General features: G+C 42.2%; 2 protein-coding genes across 2 annotated transcripts; one reads left to right on the top strand and one right to left on the bottom strand.

Moving 5' to 3' along the window:
- Positions 1–309: 309 nt before the first annotated feature.
- On the top strand, positions 310–15518 carry oplah (5-oxoprolinase, ATP-hydrolysing). The gene is made up of 28 exons (XM_006794656.3): positions 310–499; positions 2721–2927; positions 3157–3348; positions 3759–3873; positions 4721–4844; positions 5485–5680; positions 5913–6078; positions 6308–6446; positions 6640–6707; positions 7246–7421; positions 7512–7637; positions 7736–7848; positions 7935–8105; positions 8766–8903; positions 9132–9270; positions 9617–9729; positions 9991–10142; positions 10228–10388; positions 10490–10591; positions 10679–10853; positions 11235–11419; positions 11653–11799; positions 11910–12044; positions 12183–12332; positions 12548–12705; positions 12793–12953; positions 13062–13159; positions 14848–15518. The coding sequence occupies exons 2-28, from the start codon at positions 2757–2759 to the stop codon at positions 14998–15000; spliced, it is 3924 nt and encodes a 1307-aa protein (XP_006794719.2). The 5' UTR covers positions 310–499; positions 2721–2756; the 3' UTR covers positions 15001–15518.
- A 3820-nt stretch (positions 15519–19338) lies between these two features.
- Positions 19339–24231, bottom strand: foxh1 (forkhead box H1). Its single transcript, XM_006794657.3, has 4 exons — positions 24207–24231; positions 21354–21927; positions 20628–20732; positions 19339–20397 (listed from the first exon to the last, which is right to left on the bottom strand). Exons 2-4 carry the CDS (start codon positions 21825–21827, stop codon positions 19432–19434), a joined length of 1545 nt encoding a protein of 514 aa, XP_006794720.2. The 5' UTR covers positions 21828–21927; positions 24207–24231; the 3' UTR covers positions 19339–19431.
- Positions 24232–25845: the final 1614 nt, after the last annotated feature.

Here is a 25845-nt window from a genome sequence, read left to right as displayed (position 1 = left end):
TTAATCAGATGGGACCACACTTCAGAACAATAAACTCTTCTTCACATACCTTTTATGAAGTAAAGTTTTCAGCAAAAACCCTTTCGGTTTCAAGGTTATTGCTCCAGTCCGCCATTCCTGCGCGCCTTTTATCGCCGTTGTCACTTTTTATAGTGTTTTATTGTTGTTGCTGTTTAGCATTAAAAAAACAAAACAAGCACTTATTTTCGAGTGCACGTGATGTTCGTTTAAGCGCAAAGTCAGTCCCACTTTCCACATCCCCTTCTTCTTTGCGAGCACTTTCACCCAGTAACTCGATATGCTTAAATTATAGACCTCGAGCTCCCTGCAAGAGTTGGGGGAGGCGGAGTTATGACCGGACAGCGGCACGGAGGAGCTACTTCGACGTTGTTCCTCTTGGAAAAGGAGGAAGAACGGGGTTATGGGAGGAGGATTTGACCGACGTGGGATTATCAGAGATTAGCAGACTAGCAGTGCAGCAGCAGTGCCCGGCGGACAGGTGAGTATGTCGGTGCTGTTACTAGCTGCTTTGCTTCGAGTCTGGCATGCTTCAGGCTGTGTGCTGCATGCAAAGGAGCTCAGTTCGCATCGGTTTAAGATGTCCATATATCTTAGGTGCAGAAAAACTTCACTCTTGAAGGATTCGGGCAGAGTTTGTAAGGATTTCTGTCTCTTAATGCCGGCTAACCTGTGTGTGATATTCCTGCATGCTTCCTCTGGAATATGCATGCTACTGTCCTACTTGGTGCAGTTTGATCACGTCTGTTCGCTTCATTTTGAAGTAATAGCATCAGATCACATCTTCCTTTTTTTCTGTAAAGACCTAGTGGAGTCTAGATTTGTATAAATGATCACCACATTTGTTTAAACTTACATTTCTGGGGCTTTACCGCGCATAAAGCGTCACCTTGCACAGTAGTGTGGACAAAGTTCAAGTGGATATCAAGGTTAGCGTAGTTATTAATCGTAGACTTTAAAAAAGTTACAGTTAACTGAAGTTATTTTGTGAATTTTTACAACTAAGAAAATTACAATTCAGAAAAATAGAGAGATAATATGCATAGTTTTAGTTAGTTTGGTCAAAGTTTTGTTACAGCTTTGCTGATGTGGCATTGATGGACATATTTCTAGAGACTGGGTGTCTATAAGACAGCTGCCTTAAAAAAAGAAGAAGTTTGTGTTTGTTGTAATACCTGTACTGATTTTAATAAGTCTTTATTCAGACATACAATAATAATTAAAAAGAGTAAAACTAAGATGGAATTAATAAAAACTAAACCGAAACATGGAAATCCACTCTGGAAACTAAATTGATTTAAAAGCAAAAAGTCAAAAATGAGATAAATATTTAACACTAATTAGAAAATGTGAAACTATAGTAACTTTGGTAGCCATGCATGAACTTTGCAGATGCATTAGCGGTGCACTATGAGAGAGGAATGCATGTGTTGTCTCTGCAGTCTGGAGTCATATAAACAAAGAAAAACCCGGAAGTCTAGCAGAGAGAGGAAAATGAGTGAAGGAGTGAGTATGGTGGCTGCTAGGGCTGCCACAAACGATTATTTTGATAGTCAACTAGTCACCGATTATTTTTGTGATTAGTCGACTAATCAGATCATGCATCTATTGAACTTAAAACGTACAGCTTATTGCACCAGCATGCATCTGCTCTTATATAACTATCATTAGCTTACAGCTTTAAGTGTTTAAGGTATGTGCTAACTAAAAATAAAGACAAGATGATAGTTTATTAAATTTTAATGACATTTGTAGATTGTTTTGGTGAAGTTTAATAAACACCTTGCTATCTAAAATATAACAGGACACCGGAGTATATTCTTGAGCATCTCACACTTCTGATAATCAGTTGTCTGCTTGACATTTATTCAGCTGTGTAAAAACTATAACTTCAATCTGAGCCAAACCGATTTACTTAGGAACAAATAAAATACTGAAAAAAGCCAAACAATAACATTTTTAAGTTATCTAAGTGACTCATGTATCATGTTTAACCTGAGTAGCGAAAGACGGCGGTGGGTTTGAAAACGATTTGCCGGGAGTCCGGTGTTCTCACCGGGTCTAGTGAGCCTTGAACCCCGGCTAGCTATCGAGCTAGAGGGTAACAGACGTCTCCGAAAACGATGGAGCGCTTTTGAAAATATGTGGTGTCTTGATAAACTGAGCAGATATTTGAAGTTTACACAGCGACATTCTCGCCTGAAAATATGTTAAACGTTTATTTTGTGACCCAGAAAGAATAATAAGAGTAACATTAAAACTAACTAGCTGCTGACATTGTTGGAAACTGAGCAGGGCAACGATGGGCCGCGCTATGAATTCTGGGACACAGTCTTCTTCTTCGGGGTTTAACGGCAGCTGGCATCCTTGTACATGCAGTGCTGCCATCTTCTGTTTCAGTCCGTTATTACACTCTTAAATCCTACTACTTATTCCTGCATCTTTTGGGATCTTACAAAGCTTCATACGATGCGTCGACTATTAAATTAGTCATCGACGATTTTGATAGTCGACGTAATCGTGACTAGTCGACTAATCGTGGCAGCCCTAGTGGCTGCTGGCTTAAAAATAAGAAGGTGGTGTTTTTTTTAAATGAGAAATGTTCCTTCTCCTTCAAATTAAAGGTTCCTTAGTTGCTCCTGTATCAGCACAGTGTTGAATGAAAAATTTTAACTTCCACGTTCTCCTGTTTTTTTTCTTAGTTATAGACTTGGGAGCGACACTTTACTTTCTTCACTATGGCTCTGACTAAGGGGAAATTTGACTTTGCCATCGACCGGGGTGGCACCTTCACCGATGTGTTCGCCCGGCTGCCCGATGGTTGTGAGAGAGTCCTGAAGCTGCTGTCCCGGGACCCCCAGAACTACAAAGATGCTCCCACTGAGGGGATCCGCAGAATCTTAGAGGAGGTAATGTTGCGCTGTCCACCTTCAGCTAAGGAAATATCAGGTTAATTGCTGTCATACTGGCTGTCATTTCACTGTTTTTATAGATTATTAATAAGCATGTACCAAAAAAAAGCAGAATACGCGGCTCAATGTGGAAACATTATGTAATACTGAGCAACACTACATTCATATCCATACATTATCTATAGGGATAGCTGTATATGATGCTGATGTTTGCATTTCTTGACAGGAAACAGGGAAGGCGTATCCCCGCGATAAGCCTGTAGACACTTCTCTGATTGGCTGGATCAGAATGGGAACTACAGTAGCAACCAACGCGCTGCTGGAGAGGGAGGGAGAAAGGACGGCGCTCCTGGTCACAAAGGGATTCAAGGACCTGCTGCACATTGGCACTCAGGCCAGGCCAAAGCTGTTTGACTTGGTCTGTTTTTCAGCCTGTGCAAGTGATTGTACTGCATGTGGTGCTCATTAGTAGTGTAAGGCACGGTTTAGTTATTATCTCATTGTGCTGAGGCTTGCGGCAAGTACTGGAGTTTGCCCTGAGCCAGCTGTAGAGTTAACACATTAAGTGGTCGCTTATCTGTAAATCTCAGGTTAGAGATCAGTAAACTGTGGCTTACTGTGCTGTACATAGATTTTTTTTTTTCTTTAACCTTTAAGGTCAGCAGAACACACCAACGAAACCTGATAAGCTTTTGCACCATAACAGTCTGAAGCCTTAGCTAGTAAAAGCAGTTACTGTTATTGTTTATCACTCTCTTGTACTGTATTCTGGCTTCCCAGTACATGCGCTTTGAGCTGCTATCACTTGTGTTTGCACGTGCGTAACAGGAGGTCGCGGTGCCTGACGTCCTGTACGAGGAGGTGATCGAGGTGGACGAGCGAGTCGTCCTCAGGCAAGATGGTTGTCATCTGCCCAGAAAAGATCCCGAACGGGTTGTCACAGGTGCGAGCAGCAGTTGTGCGCTCCCTTTACTGCTAATTTCTTCTGCCGTGTTAGCAGTATGTGGCTTCAGGTTTTTAGTCCATCCAGAATTGGTCCATCACATTGGCCTTATATTATATCTTTTAAACATTAGCAGGTTATCAGTATCAGTGTGAGCCTTTAGCTAAAGCATTGTTGTCACTCCCAAAGATCTAATTTCCACATCTGAAAAGTAAACGGATGACTTATGGGCTCACTCACTGGTTTCATGCTATATTGTAAATTATGGCCATTACTGGAGTCAGTAATCCTCCAGGTATAAATATAGAATGTGGAATGGTGGGTACGCCCATCTTTCACACTGACTGTGCCACTCCACAAAGTGTCGTGTGGTGCCTGTAAAAACTGTGGAATCTTGTCAATCTAAACTGACTGAATAATCATGAGGTTATTTAAACCAGTAATTCAGCTACCTCGACTTCCTTGAAAAACTGACAGCTATAACAAGCTAACAAGCCCTAAATAGCCCATTATTTATACAATAATAACGCATTTGCCCAACAAGCAAAACAATGGTTCAAGTGCAAAATGCAGCTTTGCATTTTTAATGCAAAATGCAAAGCTGGGATGGCAACACATCTAATCTGTGGAAACACCTGGATAAAGCACAAGGATTTCCTTTGGCATTGTGTGTAAATATTTTAAATGTATAACAAAATATTTCAGGTGAGAGTTCTGTTTTGAATTTATTTTTTCAGAGTGAGGAAAGTATTGAAAATAAGTTCTGTTGGCTATTGGTTCAAACATGGAAGCTTTAACTGACATAATTTCAGTTAATCCCACTAATCCCTTTGTGTGTCTTTCCCAGGCAGTACTGGGGATTCCCTTGAGGTGTGGAAGGAGTTAGACCTGGAGCAAGTAGAAAAGGACCTGAGAGGAGTTTTGGCCCGTGGTATCACCAGTCTGGCTGTCCTTCTTCTGCACTCGTACACGTCAGTATTACAGCTTCTTTAATATTTACTCACGATCCTAATCTGCTCTCTTGTCCTCTCCCAGTAACTTGCGTCCCTTCCTTTATCATCCTTCTGCATAGTTATACATTTCCCATGCTGTCTCTCTGTGTTTTTGTGGAAGTATGTCAGGAGTGCCGTGTCCAGCAGCATGTTTCTAGTATGAGTTGTGGTTCAATGTGGTTCAATGGGTAGGAGTTCAACCCCACCCTCAGCTTCCCACTTATTGTGTCTCCTGCTCTTAGAAATTGTTTTCTTTCCTTCTCTCCTCGCTCTCTTTTTTATTCTTGTTTTTTAACTTTATTTATTCTTGTATTTAAATGGCTTTACAGTTGTTACAGTAGTTAAAATTATGCCTCACTTGCTTCCATTATATAAATAAGCTGACCTCGGTCTACCGACGCATTACCTCAGCAGCCTTATCTCTTATCTCGGTACCCAATAGTTCTCATTTTATGCTTTCTGTCACATGTCACACTGAAAGCCCAGACTTAGTGTTCTTTGCTTTAAGAAGAATGTGATCAATGGACACTGAAGTGATAAGACAAACAGAACAAATTACGTAAGAGTTTAATGTTTCACTTGCTTTCTTGGATTACGTCTCTTTCTCTCTGTGCTTCAGATGGTCCGAGCATGAGAAAGCAGTGGGCTCTCTGGCTCGTCGCTTGGGCTTCAGCCAGGTGTCTCTTTCCAGTGAGGTCATGCCGATGGTGCGGGCGGTGCCTCGAGGCTATACAGTCTGCGCCGATGCCTACCTCACACCCAAAATTCACCAGTATCTAAAAGGTTTCACCTCAGGCTTCAAGGATGGCCTGAAGGTTTGTTTTTCTCGCGCATCAGTCGATATGTTTCAGGGGTTGACAATTTTCAGAACTCCCTTGTATGCATAAGTACTTTTCCTCTCAGTTAGACACTCTCCCACCAACCCTTTAAGTACCACCAGAGACAAACAGCAGCTCTCAACCATACAGCCCTACATATAAATTTGTACTTAACCACACCTTTAAACTAGTCTGAAAACATAAACCTCTCATGTCTGTGTGTCTTCAGGATGTAGATGTGTTGTTCATGCAGTCAGATGGAGGCTTGACTCCCATGGAGCAGTTCTGCGGCTCACGGGCTATTCTATCCGGCCCGGCGGGAGGTGTGGTGGGATACGCCATCACCTCCTACAGCCAGATGGAGAAAAAGCCTGTGATTGGCTTTGACATGGGCGGTGAGTGTATGTGGGAGCAAAGGAGACAACTGAGCATCTTCTTGATATTGACTTGAAGTCTTTTTGTGTGATCTTTATACAGTTTGTTGTCTTCCATGTACCACATTCAGGATTTGATATTTCTGATCCTATGGAGTAAAGTTACGCTTCTCTTTTGGGCGATGTTTTTAACTTTGTTTTTATCTTTAGCTTTTCGTGCCTATATGCTCTTGTTTGTTGTTGTCTGCAGGAACGTCCACAGATGTGAGTCGGTATGCAGGCCAGTATGAGCATGTGTTTGAGGCTACCACAGCTGGAGTCACCCTGCAAGCACCTCAGCTGGACATCAACACTGTGGCTGCAGGCGGAGGATCGCGACTGTTTTTCAGGCAAGTTTGCACAAATTGTGTAACTGACGGTGGGACTAGCTCCATATTTGCAAGCAATCCTCTATAATACCAGTATAATGTGATGATGTGGTAATTGTCATATTACCCATTTTGACTTTGATTGTTTTATATTTTATTTATTTTCTTATTTAATGACTACTCTCTGTGTTTCTCTTCTTTCTAACCCTACCAGATCGGGGATGTTTGTAGTTGGACCAGAGTCTGCAGGAGCACATCCAGGACCAGCCTGCTACAGAAAAGGTAACAGCTTTTCCGTTATTCATGTTCTACTGTTGCCAGCTTCTCTCGCTTTCTTCCTTCCTTCCTTCCTTCCTTCCTTCCTTCCTTCCTTCCTTCCTTCCTTCCTTCCCAATCTAGTGAATCATTAATTGTGCAGTTTCAGCTCGTTTTCCCCATCCATTCTTTAAATCATTACACTGAGTCCAGCACCCACTGGCACGGAGCTTGTTCTCCTGTCCTGTTCCCGAGGTTAATCATCCGATTTATGCGTCAGAAGGCTGGAAATTGGCACGTCCAAAGTTGAGATGATATAACACAAACTCGCCTCATAGTTCTCAGTCAGAACTGTAAAGCGTGTTAACAAAAAGAAATCGGAGTCTTCTTTGTTGACGTCCCCTGTAGATTCATTGGTTAGCCTTAAGCTTCATTTCAGATACCACCATCCTCGGTGCCAAGTAAAGCACCGAACGCTAAAGCTGACTCAAAACTCGGAACAATGGGGTTATTGAAAAACAGACCGAGACCTGATTCCCTGTCGGGTGCTGTGGTATTTTCCCAGGTGGACCTCTGACTGTGACAGATGCTAACTTAGCCCTGGGTCGTCTCATCCCTTCCTTCTTCCCAAAGATCTTCGGGCCCAAAGAGAATGAGCCTTTGTCCCTGGAAGAGACCACGAAGCATTTCCGCCAACTCACTGAAGAGATCAACGTCTTCCTGTCTTCAAACCAATCACAGGCACTGATATTTACTGGACTACTGTGTGGAGTAAGTTCAAATATTTATGATGATATTAGGTTTAAATACTCTTTGTGCTTTCATTTGAAGGCTGATGCTAATGGGGCCCACCACTCACACAGCAGGCAATCAGAGATGAGCATGGAAGAGGTTGCCATGGGATTCATTCGTGTCGCCAATGAAGCAATGTGCCGGCCAATCAGAGCTCTCACACAGGTATGTTTGGTATTAAACTGCGTTTTCTATATTTCAGCATAAAAAATCATCTTGTTGTTCTCTCTCCCACTCATCTCCCACCTGCTCCACTCTTGCAGGCCAAAGGCCACGATACATCTCAGCATGTGCTGGCGTGTTTCGGGGGGGCAGGCGGTCAACATGCTTGTGCGATTGCCCGCTCTCTTGGGATGAAGACTGTCTTTATACATAAGTAAGGCTTCGAGATTCTGTTTCACTAGAGGTGAAAGACAGCTGAGAGCCACGGAGTGAACAGTTGCTTGTGTTTATGATTTGCAGGTACAGCGGCGTGCTGTCAGCGTACGGTCTGGCTCTAGCAGATGTGGTGGAGGAGGTGCAGGAGCCGTGCTCTCTGCAGTACGAGCCGGCGTCCTTCAGTGAGCTTGATCAAAGGGTTGAGCAGCTATCCAAACGCTGCCACGATACACTCCGTGCACGAGGCTTCACCAGGTTAGAAACCACAAAACAACATGGCTTTATAGCAGAAGAGTCTGGGTGTTAAACTGGTGTGCCTGCAGTCCAGTATCTGCTTTCTTCAGGTCCCAGATGTTTACACACTATTGTTAAAAGAAGAGGAGGTGCTACTCAGTAGTAAACATGGCTGTGTCCCACCTCTTTTGAGACGTGTAGCTGTTATAAAAATCAGAATTCGCTGATATTTTTGTAAAAATGGTTTCATTTTCTCAATTTCTCGCTTTAAAACTTTGATATGTTTTCTGTGTTCTATTTTGAATAAAATATGAGCTTATGAGATGTTTTTAGCTTTATTCTACACAGGGTCCCAACGTTTTTGGAATTGGGGGTTGTGTATAAAATTCTTAAATCCACAGAATAAAGTGAAGTATGAATATGTGTGAAACAAGTGGAGGTGACTATAAAAGTTTCTGTCCATTCAATTCGGATATGCATAATTTAAAGGATGAATGTTAAGGAGGCACCAACTCATTTAAAGATTTAAAAGCAAATAATAAAATGAAAAAGGGACTTTGTGGCTTTGCTTACATTTTGCTAAAGTGAAAAAAGCAAAGACGTGAATGTTAAGAAGTCATGATGTTTGTTGAACAATCATAGCCGCTAGACTAAAGTAGTCTTGTTTGTCGTCCGCTTCAGCGGTCAGATAACCGCCGAGGTTTTCCTCCACATGCGTTACGAGGGCACGGACTGCGCTCTCATGGTTACCGCTGCCGGATACCCCAGCAACGCCCGGTCCTGTAGAGCCGGAGACTTTCGCAGTGCCTTCACCAAACGGTTTGCTCCTCTTCTCATTACCCATTCATGTCCTGAGCTTCTGGCTGCTACACGTTTTTGCTTTCAGAGGGCTAAATCACTGCTGCGTACACTTTGTTTATATTTTTAGCTTTTGTTGTTCATCTTCTTTTATCTTTAGGAGAAAAAACTACATGACATCTGTACACAATACCCTTGATTTCTTACCCCTCCTCTTAACTCTTTTTTTCCTTCTTCTTCTTATTACAGTTATCTGAAGGAGTTCGGGTTCACCATCCCAGACAGACCCATCATGGTGGATGACATCAGAGTGAGGGGTTGTGGGCAATCTGGTATTACATCAGTTCACAAAGCAGAGATGGGACACAGACAGGCCAAACCAGCCACGGTAAATGGAGTCACTTACCGGGTACCACATATATCACTTATCAGACATGATCACACGCAGGCAGTCTCACCAAGGCCTGAGGGAAAAACGATCAAACCTGGGCCACTGCATGGTCACCGGCTCAAGCTGTGACCACGTCTGAGTTTTTAGAAGCTGAAAAAAAAAGAGCCTTTAATAAAACAAAGGTGGTTACCAGCAGGCGAACATAAAAAAGCAGCAGGCAGAATGGGAGAAGTGGGAGATGTTCACAGACAACTGTTCTGTTCTATCATTGTAATATTGATGTTTTACCTAAACTTGTGGGCACATTTATTTCATGTCACTCTGTTTCTGCTCCTCTGTGTAGATAACCAAGTGCTACTTCGAGGGCGGTTACGTCGACACCAGTGTGTATCTATGGGAGGAGTTGCCGTGTGGTCACAGCATCCAGGGACCAGCCATCATCATTGACAAAAACAGGCAGGCATTTGCTTTTTGCTGACAACTCCCAAAATTAAACATATTTAAATCATTTTTTTTATTCTTTATGCTCTCCTTTTTGCATTTTCTGAACTCGGGACATTAAAATCTATTTAAATTAAGCAAATGAAACCTTTGAGTTATCAGTTGAGATCCTTGTTTCAGCAGTTTTTACTTCTGTGGATGTGATTTTTAATTTCCTGTGCTGATTTTGAAATGTGTTGTACTTCGTACATGATTTGCTCCTGTTTCCTCCATCAGCACCATCCTGGTGGAGCCCTGTTGTGAGGCTCGTCTGACAGAAGGTGGTGACGTTTGCATGACGGTAGGCTCAGACCCTCACTGCGCCCTCGGCACTGAGCTCAACACAGTGCAGCTCTCCATCTTCTCCCATCGCTTCATGAGCATCGCGGGTATGCCAGCATGCAAAATCAGATGAGGAAGAAGGTTGTTGAAGAGTATGAACTTCCTGTTTACCTCTTCTGTCTTCCCCTACAGAGCAGATGGGCAGAGTTCTGCAAAGAACCTCCATCTCCACGAACATCAAGGAGCGACTTGACTTCTCCTGTGCTGTGTTTGGACAGGACGGAGGTCTGGTGTCCAACGCGCCTCACATCCCCGTCCACCTGGGAGCCATGCAGGAGACTGTCCAGTACCAGGTGAGGCATGAACAGTCCGGCCATGTGTGAGTGAGTTTTTCTTAGTGTGGCCATGCACGTTGAATGACAAAAGGATGTTGTTGTTTTTCTTCTGTGAGCAGCTCAGATCACTTGGGAATAAGCTCAAAGAAGGGGATGTGATTTTGAGTAACCACCCATCTGCTGGGGGCAGCCATCTCCCAGACCTCACAGTGATCACACCGGTCAGTCCACCAAGCTTTTCAACACTATTTCTTCCCTCAAATTCTTCTTCTATTCTTTCCTCATTGCCTTTTTTCTTTCTTGTTCAGGTGTTTAGAAAAGGAGTGAGCGGCCCTGTGTTCTTTGTGGCCAGCAGGGGGCACCACGCCGACATCGGTGGCATCACTCCAGGCTCCATGCCACCCCATTCCACTTCCCTTCAGCAGGAGGGCGCTGTCTTCACTTCCTTTAAGCTTGTCACTGGTGGGGTCTTCCAGGAAGAAGGTAAGTGAGGAGGAGACGAGTCAGGACCTGAATGTGATACACTACTGAAAGGAGAGAGCATAGAAAATCAAAAGATGACACTTAACTTAAGATAAAGAGTTATTCTTTGGCACTTAAAGGACTCTTTGTTTTTAAAATTACTAGTAAAAATCTTTTTTTTTTTTTTATTGCTCTGTTGACAATTTTTTTTTAAAACAAAAAGAAACACGCAAGAAATTTTGTAAAATGTCTGTTTTGAATCTGACAGTTCAGATTTCTCACTGACATTAAACACATCATCAAAGTCCGTATTTTTAAATTAACTGACTGACTAACCTACTTTTTTTATCATTCATTTTGTTTTCTATACCCCTTACTTCCTCTCCCATCTCTCTGTATCAGCTGTAACTGAAGCTCTGATAGCTCCAGCCCAATACCCAGGCTGCTCTGGGACTCGAAATCTCCATGACAACCTGTCAGACCTGCGGGCTCAGGTGGCGGCCAATCAGAGAGGGAGCCAGCTGGTGGGAGAGCTGATTGACAGTTATGGACTTGCTGTGGTTCAGGCCTACATGGGATACATCCAGGTAAACTGTTGCTACAAGCAAAAAATTAATTTAATTTTTTTGCCCCTCAAAAGGTTGATGATTTCAAATCTCAGTGACCTTGACCTGAAGCACAGAGGTCAAGATTTCTGAAACTCTTGTGAATGCAATAACTTGAGAACAAGGCGATGAGAGGTAGCACTGGTGGCCGCAAGTATTCTCATTTCTGAAAAGTATGGGCTATGAGGGTGTTGTAAAGCCTCTGTGCATTTTAGAGCAACGCAGAACTGGCGGTGAGGGACATGCTGAGAGACTTCGCACGTCGGCGGCGGCAGGAGACGGGCTCCTTGGAGGTGGAGTCAGAGGATTTCATGGACGACGGAACACCAATCAGACTGCGGGTTCAGATTAATGAAGAAGAGGTGAGGAGGAATCGTAACACAGCATATTTATTCGTTTGCAAAGCTGGGATAGAAACCGCTCTTCAAGAAGGACTGTGATTGGTTAAATGTGTGAACCTCCTTCTTTACAGGGCAGTGCGGTGTTTGACTTCACAGGGACAGGAACGGAGGTGTGGGGGAACTGCAACGCTCCACGGGCCATCACCCTGTCTGCTCTTATCTACTGCCTGCGCTGCATGGTTGGACAGGACATCCCCCTCAATCAGGTAAAAATCCAGTTCTAGGAGCTCCTGGCTCACTTTGAATAACTTGTGGTTTGAATGTTGGTTGTAATTTTCGGGGCAGGGGGCTATTGTGATTCATCCGGGCTGCTTTTTTGACCACCTTTCTTTTCCCATGTTTAGGGTTGCCTCGCACCCATCAATGTCATCATCCCTCCTGGGTCCATCCTCCAGCCTTCCCAGAATGCAGCTGTGGTTGGAGGAAACGTGCTCACATCCCAGAGAGTGGTTGATGTGATTTTTAAGGCGTTTGAGGTGTGCGCGGCCTCACAGGTAAATGATATTCCAAAATATGTTTGCAAAAATGCATGTTTCTACTGTGAAGCTTGACTGATGAAGCATACATTTGATAGCTATATACCGCTTTTCTACTGTTGTGTGTTTTCCACCTGTAGAGTAAACAGCTTGTTGATATGGTGTGAAACACAATGCATTGGCATTCAACTGACTAGTTAATGATGTTTTGTTTATTTCGCTCCTTCCATTAGGGCTGTATGAACAACATTTCATTTGGAAGTGAGAAAATTGGTTATTATGAGACAGTTGCTGGAGGAGCTGGGGCAGGGCCGGGCTGGAACGGGCGGAGTGGAGTTCATACTCACATGACAAACACCCGCATCACTGACCCAGAGATTCTGGAGAAGAGGTGGGATATAAGTTGACGATTTGTGTCGTGTGATGATATAATTTCTGTTATTCACCTGAATGCCGTCTGTGTCCTTCTGGTGTTCAGGTATCCAGTGGTTTTAGAGCAGTTCTCTCTACGGCCCGGCTCAGGAGGTGCAGGGAAATACCGCGGTGGAGACGGTGTGATTCGTAAACTTCTGTTCAGGAACAAGGTTGTTCTGTCAGTACTGACAGAGAGGCGATCCACTCACCCCTATGGCCTCCGGGGTAAATTTTCAATATCAAAGCCTGATGACAGTCCCAATGTCCTCACATTCACATGCTCACATTTTCCTTACTTAATCTTAAAAAATGTAATCTTTTGTTGGTGGTCAGGGGGAGATGATGGCGTAGCAGGGCTGAACCTCCTCCGCAGAGCTGAAGGCAGAGTCCTCAACCTGGGAGCCAAGACCAGTGTCAGCCTTGACCCCGGGGTAAGACGATGCTGTGCACGTGTGAAGCACTGTCATGCTTTAGTGTACTTATAATGACACTACACAGAAAAAATGCCAGCCCAGAATAACTATATACAAGATGGGCGTAGCATCCAAGTCTGAAAACAACAGAAAGTTGAAGCCAGCGGCCATCAGTGAGCTCTGGTTGCAAAAAGCAATCTAAATCTATATCTGAGGTGTCTTGAATTATTGATTTCTATAGGAAAATGAGCCTACTTCTTGTTTACTGTAAACTCATGAAAAATACATTTGTCTCTTGTTACAATTTTTATTAGTTTTTAAATTATTTTGGGGTCTTCATTAGATATTGAAGCAAGGAAGATAGACAGACAAGAAAGAGGGGAGAAAGAAGGGGGAAGACACTGAGCAAAGGGTGATACTCAAATCTAGGCCACTACACTCCAACCATGCAGCTTATGGTCTTTGTAAGGCATATTCTGGCCCGCGGGCCTTACGTTTGACACCCCTATCTTAGAAAGCCTTTGTTTCCAACTGTAGGCTGAAGAACAAAATAACTGCGCCCACCTGTTACACCCCTAATAATGCATTACTTTGCCAGTACAGCATGATCAGTTTGTTTACAAAAAAAGGTTCAATTTAGATAAAAGTGGCAGAACTGAAACGGGTTAAACTTAAGGACATGGCTTTATTGTGGTTGAAAAACCATCGATTATTATCATGGAGGCAACATCAATTGTTTTGGTGGTTTTTAAGCCTTGTGTTTAGCAGGGTTGGCCACTTCCAAGTTAAAGGAAGTAGGACAGGAACACCCAGAGTTTAGTTTCCTCTTGGAAGTGGAAATGAAGCAGGTGGAGGGCTCGGATGGAGATGGGGAGGAAGTGGGTCGCATGAATGGGAGCCTGAAAGGCAGAATGACAGAAGAAGCTACTCGGTTCACAAAAGGCTGGAAAGAAATGACAACGTGAGAAAGCAGTGCAGGCAGATTAGTGATGCATTTAAAGCCAGAACTGCCCAGCTCTCTTAAATTATAATTCACTTTGATATTAAATAACAAGCTAACTTCAAAAATGTGCTGATAAACAAATTGAATGCACCAGAGAAACTGAACATCTGTCCAGTCAGAGCAGAGATGTCAAACCTATATTACATCATGAGTCATGTACAGCCCACTTTAGTGTTAAGTGGTCCAGACCAGTGAACATTCCCTATTTGTCACTGCACAGAAGCAACTGCACATTGAATCCTGGAGATATCTTAACATAAGAAAAACAACTGCAGTTACAACAGTATGTCGTTTTTCTACACTATGGAGACTCGTGACTCATGACTTAAAAATACAGTTTAAACTCCAGAATTTATGCCCTCCACATTTTTTCCAAAGCAGTCCAGTGGGCTGGACTGGAGTCTTTGTAAGGCATATTCTGGCCCGCGGGCCTTACGTTTGACACCCCTATCTTAGAAAGCCTTTGTTTCCAACTGTAGGCTGAAGAACAAAATAACTGCGCCCACCTGTTACACCCCTAATAATGCATTACTTTGCCAGTACTTTAACATGAAATGGCACACTGGCCATGAAAACCAAAATCATTGCTTGGGTTGGGTATAAACATGGAAACCAAGCCTTAAGTAACACCTAGAGGAGCTTCGTTTTGTGGTACTTCTGTTGCTTGATCACAGCTTTTGTGTTTGTGTGTGTCCCCAAACAGGACATGTTCTGCCTCTACACCCCTGGAGGAGGTGGATATGGAAAAGAAGAGGAAGCAAACAATAGGCCTCAGACCAAGCGAAGGCGCTTGAATGAGACATTCTCCGAGAGGGGTAGCATCTTTGAATACAGAATGGCACAAGAGGGAGTGTGAAAAGAAGTGAGAAAAGGAGGAAGAGTTAAGACAGTTTTGTCATTGTACTGCAAAAAATTTGCGAGACACATACTGAGTAAAAAGGATTTCAAGCCTACAAGCAGGCTGTCAGAATTTCAGATTTTTGCTTGAGCACCATTAATGATTTTTTTTTTTTTTTTTTGGAGTGTCTGTGTTTAAAAGATGCAGCACAGAAAAATGTGGCGTGTTACGCAGACAGATTGTGCTTACATTAGCAGGGAAGTTGGCTAAATACTAATAACTCAGGCTGGGTCTGTCCTCACCAGACTAAATATGGCATCAAAGGACCTTTGTAACGGACATACAGTTGTTATATGTTGCATATCCATCGCTCTGTTCTTATACTGAATCTACTCAGTAGTTTTAATGTTTAGTTCCATTTGATGCTTTTTCAAAAAGCATTAATTTAGACCTCAAAGAGTCTTTTTTTTTTGTGTCTAATATCGATTTCAAGATGTTTTTCTTGTCCTAACAAATCAGACAAATAAAATCTATTTCTACTAAAAAGATTTTTTTTTTTGCACCATAGCAGTCACACACACACACACACACACACACACACAGATTTACACAAAATTTCAAATGACACAACATTGTGTCGCACAAACTTCACTCATGAGGACAGTTTAACCTTCGAATGCAGTGAAACTAAACTGAATTGTGATCCAGGTACGTTCAGGCTCAAATTATTTGACCCGGATCATGGATAGTTAATGAAAATAGTTTGATTAGGATGACTTCTGACATGCCACAAAAAAAAAATCCCAGGATTGTTGAATGTGTTGGTGCGGGGTGGGGGCATGTCCCTGTTTAAAGTGTTGTCCCCTCCTCCCATCTCTGGGTCAGGAATGATCGTGGAGCAGAGCAGGAAGGATAGTGAGGGAGTGCAGGCATGCGTATGCAGCAGATAAAGAGATAGTGGTCACTGCAGGGGAGGCAGCAGGAGGCTGACTGCTGCTGGACGATTGATGCAAATCAGCTGTGTGTGTGTGTGTGTGTGTGTGTTCGGGGGGGGGGGGGGGGGGATATAGCTGTGCTAGAAACTCCCATTATGGAGGCCATGGACTGTGGATTAAAGAAAGCTTCCTTGTTTCTGGATTACAATTCCTGTGATAAAACAATCTATTGTTTGTGAGGTTTCAAAATCCCTCGCTGCTGCTGCTGCTTGGCCCACTCTGTCTTTTCACCTCATCCACTGGCTTATTATCAGTATTAACTTTAGGAAAGTACTAACGATAAAAAGAAATGAGAGAAACTAGATTCACAAAATACAAAGAAAAGGGGGGGAAAGGAGTATTTAAAGACACATAAATGTTACACTCACACTCCGTCACACCAGTCAAAGCAGTCAGATGTGTTGGCGTCACTAGAACAGCTTAAAAAAAAGTTACCAAAAATACCCACAAAAAACTGTTTGCATAAAATAGATTGAAGAAGCTCAAAGACACATGCAAGAAAAATATATTTCTTTGCAAATCCCCAAAAGCTGATTCATTGCAAATATTTAAGTGCATTGCCATTTACAGTTTTTCAATTGATACATTTGTTTCTCATATAGTAAATAAAGTAATAATAATGACAAATTAATTTCTTGGCAGTTTCAAAAGACTCAAGGACAGCTTATAGTACAAAAATAACAAAAACAATATAAAAAGATTTTAAATCACGAGGCTGAGCGTGAGGTACTTGAGTGTTTTTTTCTTTTCTTTTACTCCCATGCAATTTCAAGTAGGAATTTCAAGTTAATTTATTTAAATATCTCAATAATGTCTTTTTTACAACCTTCACTTACATAATAATACATTCAAACAAGCCTCATCCATCAGTCATATGGTATTCGCATATGTAAATTCAGTGTAATTTGTGATGATGTAACACTCAGAAGACATTCTGCTGTTCTTTTTATTTTGAGGTGACACAAAATACCTGAGGTTAAATAGGTTGGCTTGTAGCAGACCAGTCCATTCATTTTTACACAGCTGCTTTATATATAAAGGGCATCAGAAGATTTATTCACAAAATAATCATGAAAAAAAAGCTTGTTATTTTCACGTGACTAACCTAAGCTTTATATTTTGAAATTTGGATTCTCAAAATACAAAAGTTCCGATTTTTTTTTTTTAAAGTAACAGAAACCAGTGATGCTGCATATAAAGAAAACATGCTTACCAGCCACTTCATTAGGTACACCTATTCAACTTTTCATTAATACAAATCTGCTAATCACACAGCAGCAACTTAGTTCATTTATTTATATAGACATGGTCAAGATGACCTGCAGAAGTTAGAAAGATTACACTTAATTAATTGACTAACTTAAGTGACTGATCACTCCACGGTTGGTCCCAGACTGGTTTGTCTGAGTATTTTAGAAACTGCCAGTCCACTGAGATTTTCCCACACAACCATCTCTAGGGTTTACATAGTAGTCCAAAAACAGGGGAAATATCAAGTCAGTGGCAGGAAAGGGGGAAAAAAAACAGTTACTGAATAACTACTCATTACATCCAGGGTATGCAGAAGAGCATCTCTGGGTACAAAAACTGCTGATCCTTAAAGCAGATGAGAAACTGCAGAGGAGTACCACACCAGGTGCCACTCCTGTCAGGTAAGAACGGGAAATTGAGGATACAATTTGCAAAGGATCACCAAAATTGTACAATAGAAGATTGGAAGAATGTCTGATTTGATGAGGTTTGATTTCTGATGCAACCTTTGTCAGATGTCAGAGTTGGAATCTTGGATTAAAATAAAACAAAACTTAAAAGCATGGACCCATCCTGTCTTGTAACAAACGTTCAGGCTGGTGCTGGTCATCTAATAATGTGGATGATATTTCTTTTAGTCGCCCAGATATGAACCGAGAATTGTTTAAATGCCACAGCCTACCCAATGTCCTCAGATGACCTGGACAGTAACTAGATCTCAGTCAAGCAGAGCATATTTGGGATGTAGTGGAATAGGAGATTTGCTTCATGGATGTGCAGCTGACAAATCTACAACTGTGTGATTAGCTTCATGTCAATATGGGTAAAAATCTCTGGAGAAATGTTTCCAGTTCCTTATTGAATTGAAGGCAACTCAAAACACAATGTGGGGTCCCACCCACTGCTAATAAAGTGTACCTAATAAAGTGGCTGCAGAGTGTAAATAAACATAAATAGTGCAACCACAATACAGCATATTCATGTAAAGTTGGCAGGATTTTGCACTTAACAGCGTAATTGTTATACAGCCGCAAAAAACACTGAACAGCACTGTTAATATAAACATTTTATTTACATACCCTGTTAAACTCCAGAACATTCTTTGGATACCCAAAACTTTTGAGCTGATCTTCTACTCAGTACTGTAAAAAAAAAAAAAGAATTGTAAGAAAAATCACAGTATGTCAGAAAACTAACAAAACATTCACCTGTCAAGGTAAGGAGACTTTTAAAAGCAGCTTCCTATAAAAGATGATTGTAATGGCATTAAAATAGTGCAAAATAACCAGCAGTGCAAATTCTGCAGGAAATGATTCAGTTTGAGGTATGTTTTGGCTGTCAGGATGTGAAAAACAGTCTCCAGTGTCATGACAAGCTGTCAGATTCTCAGATTATATCACTTGAACTGACTTCAGACTAAAACAAAGATATTAGACAAATTACACTGTCTCCAGAAATCTTTTGTTTTCTTCCCAGTACAGATTTCCTTTCCTCTCACACACAATGACAGAAAAAAAGAGTAAACAAGGCCAATGCCACCATCAATAGAAGCAACACAGACGTACATAAACAAATGGTATCTTTTGGTATCTATCATGATCATTTAGATGTAGGCACTGATCTGTGCACTGTCGCACCATAAAGACAAAGATGCAATGTCTTCATTTACTAACTCTACAGTGTCAGTCTTTAGCTCATATTTACCGCATAGGCCTTGTAGTCCAGTTCTTTGTGGCTTTGTATGTGTAATACATTCAGTAGTCAGAATAGGTAGAAAACATTCAAAAAATGATAATAAAGGTTAAAAAAAAGAAGTTTGTTTATGCAAATAAAGAAACAGTGCAAACTATAGGTGCAGTGCAATGACTTTACACAGTTTCACTGAAAGACTGAGGTAGATACTTGTTTTGTTGTACAGTTATTATAAAAGGTTCTCTTTCAGTGAAGCCATGTAATACTCTATACACAGTTTCTTTTTTTTTTTTTAATTGCAACATAAAAACACTTTCATCTCCTCCTGATAAAACTCTGAGTCAATCGATAACATTGTCTACAGCTCAGCGAGTTTTGTTTTTTTACATTTATTGTAGTATTTCTTGAGTTTGTGGAAGTGGCAAACAAAATATAGTTCCTTTATGGATCTTGGTGTGCATCCAGTTGTTTGTCATTGTGGTTTGGTATCCTGTTTGGGTGACAGTAATACTCAGTATTGATGGTACCGGTTGAGAGGAGCCCCGTTCTGCAAAGAGTACTGACCGGGCTGCTGATAGTGTGGGTGAGAGTTTTGACTAGCTGGTACCAGCACATCAAACACACTCTTATTTGGAGGCACAGATTGCAACATGTTGTCCAGGTCCATGAGTAAAGGAGGGGCTCTCACTGAAACTTGTCTAGTGGGGAGGATGGGCCAGTATGTATGGCCCAAGAAGTGACTTGGTGTCATGGGAGAGCTACCATAGCCGTAGATGGGTAGCCCGCTGTGCAGGGGCATCAGAGGAGCCCCGTTGAAACGCATGCTAGGTGGGGCAACGACATTAGGGGGTGCATATTTAGCGTAGGAGGTAGGCAGCTCCCATGGAGGTGGTACAGTTTCCCGTCTGGCTGATTTCTGCAGTGGTGGCCTGCAAATATCTGCCCCTGCTTCCACATCAGGAGGAACACGCTTCCCAGTTACTCCTTTCCACTCTTCATCAGATGAAGACGAGGAAGAGGAGGACGTGGAGGCTGGGCTTGCAGAGCTGGCAGAGGCACTCCGAGCAGAAGAGGTGTAACGATGTTGCGGAGCCGGTGAAGGCCGAGCCCGAGTCACCTCACCCCAGCAGTCCCCTGAAGCCATATCTAAATCCCCAGAGGCACTGATTGGCCTCAGGCTGTGTAGCAGGGAGTCGATCGCGAAGGACGAATCCAGCTTAGGTCTGTACAAGTCATCCTGCGGTGGGAAAGAGTTTCCAGAAGATGTGGGAGGGAGCGAGGTCACAGGTTCAGGGGGCGCCTCAGACTCAGGCTTGTGTCCCTGCATGATGTAAGGAGCCAGATCCTGAGCAAAGATTGTTTCATCCTGGCGGGACACGGCCGTGTTCTGCCTCTTGAGAAGCTCCAGAGGAATGCGGCTCAGCTCCACTGCCCAGAAATTGCCTTTGCCCTGTGGCTTACCTGGGTCTTTCAATACCTACAAGGTGGAGGAAGGATGGACAGTAATATTAGTGCTTGCCTGGAAAATCTAGTCTGACAGGACTGGCCTAGTTTCATTAATAATTATCACAACACAAGTGATTTAAAGTGGGTTCTAGGTTTTAATAGAAAGACTCCAATGGTGTATTCCTACAGGAGTAGTTTTTTTTAGTTTTAGTGTTTTTTTCTCTGTTTAATGATCATTACATAACATTTTACCATACAAACCTTAACAAAGCAGTCATATGAGGAAAGGTTGTGTCGCACAGAATCTCGCCAGCCTTTGTAGTTTCCTTTGAAAAATGGAAAGAGGGTACTGATCTCCTTGAGGATCTAAAATTTAAACAAATATCAGCATTAAAGTCTGAACCAACACACACACCAGCATCACAGATTTTCGTTATATGGTCACTATATTAACTGCAATCCATGCTTGCGTAAAAACAGCTCGGCAAAACTACAAATTTCAACGAAGGATTTGGATTTTTATACTCATTGAACTTAAAATTGAAACAAATTGAAAATACGTTTTCCATCTGGTACAAAAAGCGAATGGAGCCCCCATTTGAAGCCTAATATTGGAATGTACTGTATATCTTATCACGGTTTCTGATACAGATCTGCGTCTGGTTCCACTGCAGTCCAGCCTTATCTCAGCAAACCAAGAACGGAACGGGTAGAAGTCACTCAAGTGTCACGACGATGTGGCTGTTTAGTGTCACTTTAGGAACTGTAAACGATCTTCTCAGACAGATTGTAGAAATTTCGCATAAAACTCTAATGGAGTCTACTCTAAATACACGACGCAGTGATGGATTTGCTTCTGCTGATGAAATAAGTGACGATCATAAGCGGCACCGTGCGTAAAACACCGCGCGCACCGTCTACACACAAACGCCAACCTCCGGCAGCATTTACACAGTTAACACATAAAAGCATTAGTTTTATCATTACCTCCGCTAACGTCAGCTTCTTCTCTGGAGACCTCTGGATGACCATAGCGATCATTGCAAGATAGGAATACGGAGGTTTGGGGTACCTCTGGTAGTTCTTTTTCTTCCCATTGCCGGCATTTCTTTTCTCCCGTTCACTTTTCCACATGTCCTGCGTTTCATCCTGCTTAAACTGTCCATCTTGATCACTCGGGTTTAAAGATCGAGGCGCTTCCTCTTTATCCATGAATCCCGTGGCGCCGGTGAGGTGTCCGGGGCGCTCCGTTGGTTCCTCCGTGCGCGGCAGCTGCTGGGGAGGCATCGGATTCGAGAGGTAAGACCAGTGTTGGGCTGGTGAGCTCCACGGCGCTACGCCGCTGGGAGGAAAACTCTGCTGCTCATTTCTGTGGAAGTCAAGTTGATGGTCGAGAAGTTCTCCTAGGTGGGATGAAGCGATCGGTGCCAAGAGACTCTGCCCCGGCCAATGCTTTGTCATGCTGATCAGTCAGGGGAGGAATATCGCTCTGCACGTAGAGGGGGAGGAGGTCAAAGAGTCGGTCCTTAACTTCTGGCAGACTGCTGGCTCCAGGCTGACTCTATTTGAAGAGCAAACAATTAACAGTTTCATGTAAATCCCGCTGCGTAATGGGGGGGGGGGGGGGGGGGGGGGTGATGCGTTATCTGAAAGCAGAATGACTGATCGGCCCTGGGGGCTGGGCTAGGTCTGTGTGCGAAGAGAGGGCAAAACTGTAAACCACCCATACGATACCTTATCAACACGCCGACATTTAACGTAGTGATTCCACAACTACTTTAAAATCTCTGTTTACAAGATTCGTGCATGGAGACTTTAAGTGTTTGGGGAACACATCTACATTAATACAAGTCTGGCTTTACACAATTACACATTTTAGTCTTATCGCACACTTCTTAAATTATTTGTCTATTTAATTTTAATATCACTAAAGCTTTTACTTAGCTTAGATGTAAAAGGTCAAACTTGTGGGGGTAGGGTGGGTACAAATATTTTCGATTTAACCTCGGATGCAATCAACAATTATAGATGAGCAATATACACAAGAGAGGGCTAATATACAAACACTGAAGATGCCCCTTTCAGTACTTCATTTATTTATTAATTATTAAATAAGCAATTCAGCCTTCACTGCCTACTGAATACTTTTGGAATGGTTTTTAATTGTGAGAAACTAAAATCAAATTAGCCAAATTGTGTATTTGATTTAGCTCTTAATTCCCATGAAAGCTATTTCTAAAAAGAAAAAGAAAAAAAAAGAAAAAAAAAGCATAAACTACGCTGATCAGCTGATTAGTAGGTGCAGAATATTTGAAGTCATCATTGTTTTGTGTTGTTTGATAACGCGCTGCAGTCGACGGGGGCGTTTTTCCACAGTGGGGTCTCCCTCTGGAGTGTTGAGCATGCCATTCAGCGCTGAAAAGACTATTTTCGTGTATGCGCCTCTTTTGTTCAACTTAACGTAGTGCTAATGTCGAAACTCTTGCTTCCCAGCAAGACAGTGAAAACAAGTTGGATTAGAAGAACCCCCATCGGGAAGCTGGAGACTTTTCCATCCCAAGAAAAAGAGAAGCTGCTTAGCATGTGAGGAAATACGGGGAGCAGGGGGGGGTTTCAACACCATTTGTGGGGTTTCTGGCGCTTACAAGCTGCTAAGTGTTGTAGTTGGGTCGAACATTCACACCTTAAACAGGGGCAATCCCGTACACCCCCAGCTGCTGGAAAATGCCTCAACATCTCCCTCAAGCAGAAAAAAATATCAACAAGTCAACCAAAGAATCAACTTTAGGATCCATCATGTGACAAAGCGTGAACTTTGGGACGGGATTGTAAAGAGTTTCGCACTAATGCGCAGAATAAAGATGATTTGATCCAACAGTTGTGTCACCTGAAAGTTACAGAAGCAGCAGAGCTGGAAACAACTCAGTTTTCCTGCAATTAAAATCCATTCACTTTTAATAGGCGCTACTGGGCGTTTTCACATTGACCCCCACTCACATCACACCACTCCACAAGTTAACCTTAAATGTCCAGGCAACAAAGCTGCTGACGCTCTTTTAATCAGGTTGCTGTAAAAATTAGAATCAAAAAGGACACTCTGCTCGTTTTTGTTTTGTTTCAAATAAATAATTCGCCCGTGTGACACACTTACCGCACAAATATGTAATTTCTGCAGGCAAAAATATTTGAATGAGTTTGTTTGTTTGTTTTTTCTAGGTCAGATGGCACTCCTGAACACGGTGAACATCAAATCTCCGTCGCACACCTGCTTCAATTTAGGTCAGTATTTTCCTTACACTGTCGGTGACCTTCCCTGGAGGTTTATCCCCACCTAGCGGTTTCACTCAAAAACCACAGAAGTACTAACTTCATGGAAGAATTAAATTTAAGCATAATTAAATAAGATTCATAAATATGTAGAATTTAACGGGGTTAAATTCCTCATATCTCTTTCTATTTGAGAGATTCGGAGGCAATTAAACAGGTATAAGAATGATTCACAGCCTAAGAGTCTGAAACAAAAAATCAGATTAAAAATGGAAAACCTCTGTAGGTTATACATAAAGAAAATGAATACATGCTATATGTCTGAAAGTTAAGAAACAGCTGAAAGTAATGGATACATTTTCAATCAGGGAATGGCAGATTAATTGTAATGCTACAAAGTAACAGATAATAATAATAACGAAAAGTAAAAGAGTTAACTAAATACTAGATACTTTTAAGAGGTACTGGAAAAACAGTACCGAACACATGCTGAAACCTGACACAAAAAAGGGTGGGAATCACTGGTGTATATGGGGAAACTCCTAAACTACTACGCACCATGTTACCACCTACATTTGCATAGCATTCTCCAGTGAAGGGCTCAGTGCCAGACGCACCGATTTGAATACAAACTGTCAATTCATCCCTTCCTGTTTGCTGGAATGCCAGTTAATAGGTTTGGTCTGGATTAGAGACACACACATAAAAGAATGGGATCCTACGTGAATAGGTCAGCATCGGGGACAGGGCTCTTCACATGGGCTGATTGAGTCCAGACAAATCCTTCCTAAACTGTCATCCATCCCGATACCGGGATAGAGGAGGAAGAAAGGCATGCGCTTTGTCACAGAGAAAGTAAGGAAAAGTTTGATCTGAGATGTGTCAATTAAGACAAGAGTGACTTTTGCTTACTTAAGCAATAAAAAAGCATACCATTGGTTAGTACTAGCATTTAGAAAAACCTTCATCAGGTGTTTCTGACCTTTTGTCTGTAGGCTGGTATCAGGCAGTTTATCTGTCATGCCACATGAAATCTGACTTTTCCGAAGCATTCAAAACCAGAATAATGAAGAACTAAAAGGCCTGAAAATAGTCTTTTCATTTACGCTGAAGATTTTTCTTTCCTGACACAGAAATGGATAATAAATATTTGTGTAAGCCAAATCCAATTGATTTTAAACATGGGCATCACTGGTTTCACAAGGCTCTTCACATGGGCTGATTGAGTCCAGTCCAATTACTGAGTCACTCTTCTCTTTGTTTGCCAACATTTTTATGAAACTCATTCTATGCATATTCAAAACACTTGAAGAAGCACTGCACTGAATCTTCTCCCGAGGACCAGAGATGGTAACAAAAGCTCCAACGCAGTTTCCTTGTTGTGACTCTGCAGGGTATCCCCGCTGTGATGCATAGCTGGGTCACTGCTGGGGTCAGCAGGTCACAGCGTCTTCAGTGTCTATCTCTTTTTTAGGATTTAGTAACTGATTCGGATGCTCACGGGGACACCTTGTGTATTTCATTGTCCAGCAGTGTTTTTGGTTGAGTGCCTCAAAATTGATTTTTAATTATGGGAGTGTTAAAGACACACTTGTTCAGGTTTGTGTGTTGCAGCGATTATCATTTAGTTACCAAACACATCTTAACAGTTTACTGTGAAAAGACTGCAGCGAATTCACATTTCTAAGAACGCAGGTGCATAGGCAAACACATCCTTATACATGCAAACACACCCTTAATATTTGACTTAAAAATGAAGGATGGGTTGTTTTTACACCAAGGCAAGTTCAACCTGTTTATTTTTTAATGTCTTTTTTAAATTGCTTTTTAGTAGTTTTTGGCAATACTGTGTATTTACAAGTATCTATTAGTGTTTGTTAGTATTTATTGAATGTCTATCATCAAGGCTGGACTGGTAATTTGGCATACCGCGCATTTGCCTGGTGGGTCAATATAATTGTTGTTTGTTTGTTTGTTTGTTTGTCTTTGGTCGATATGTTTATACAGACAACAGGTCGTAGGGCCGCTGTGCACCGGTCCTTCAAACACTTCCAGCAGCCCATTGGTGCATTTTCATTATTGACACTGGATTGCCCAATCAAATATCTTAATTTCAAACTGTTCCCTCCCCTGCCAGCGTTCCCTGTGCGCCCGCGCACCTTGTATAAGAGATTTTATTGTGGAAGACGTGGTTGATAAAGACAGCAAAACG

This window comes from Neolamprologus brichardi, chromosome 9, assembly GCF_056152115.1.
Source record: "Neolamprologus brichardi isolate AB-2024 chromosome 9, ASM5615211v1, whole genome shotgun sequence".
NCBI classification, from domain to species: Eukaryota; Metazoa; Chordata; class Actinopteri; order Cichliformes; family Cichlidae; genus Neolamprologus; species Neolamprologus brichardi.
The sequence above is the reverse complement of the archived record's forward strand: the minus strand, read 5'-3'. Positions and strand labels throughout refer to the sequence as shown.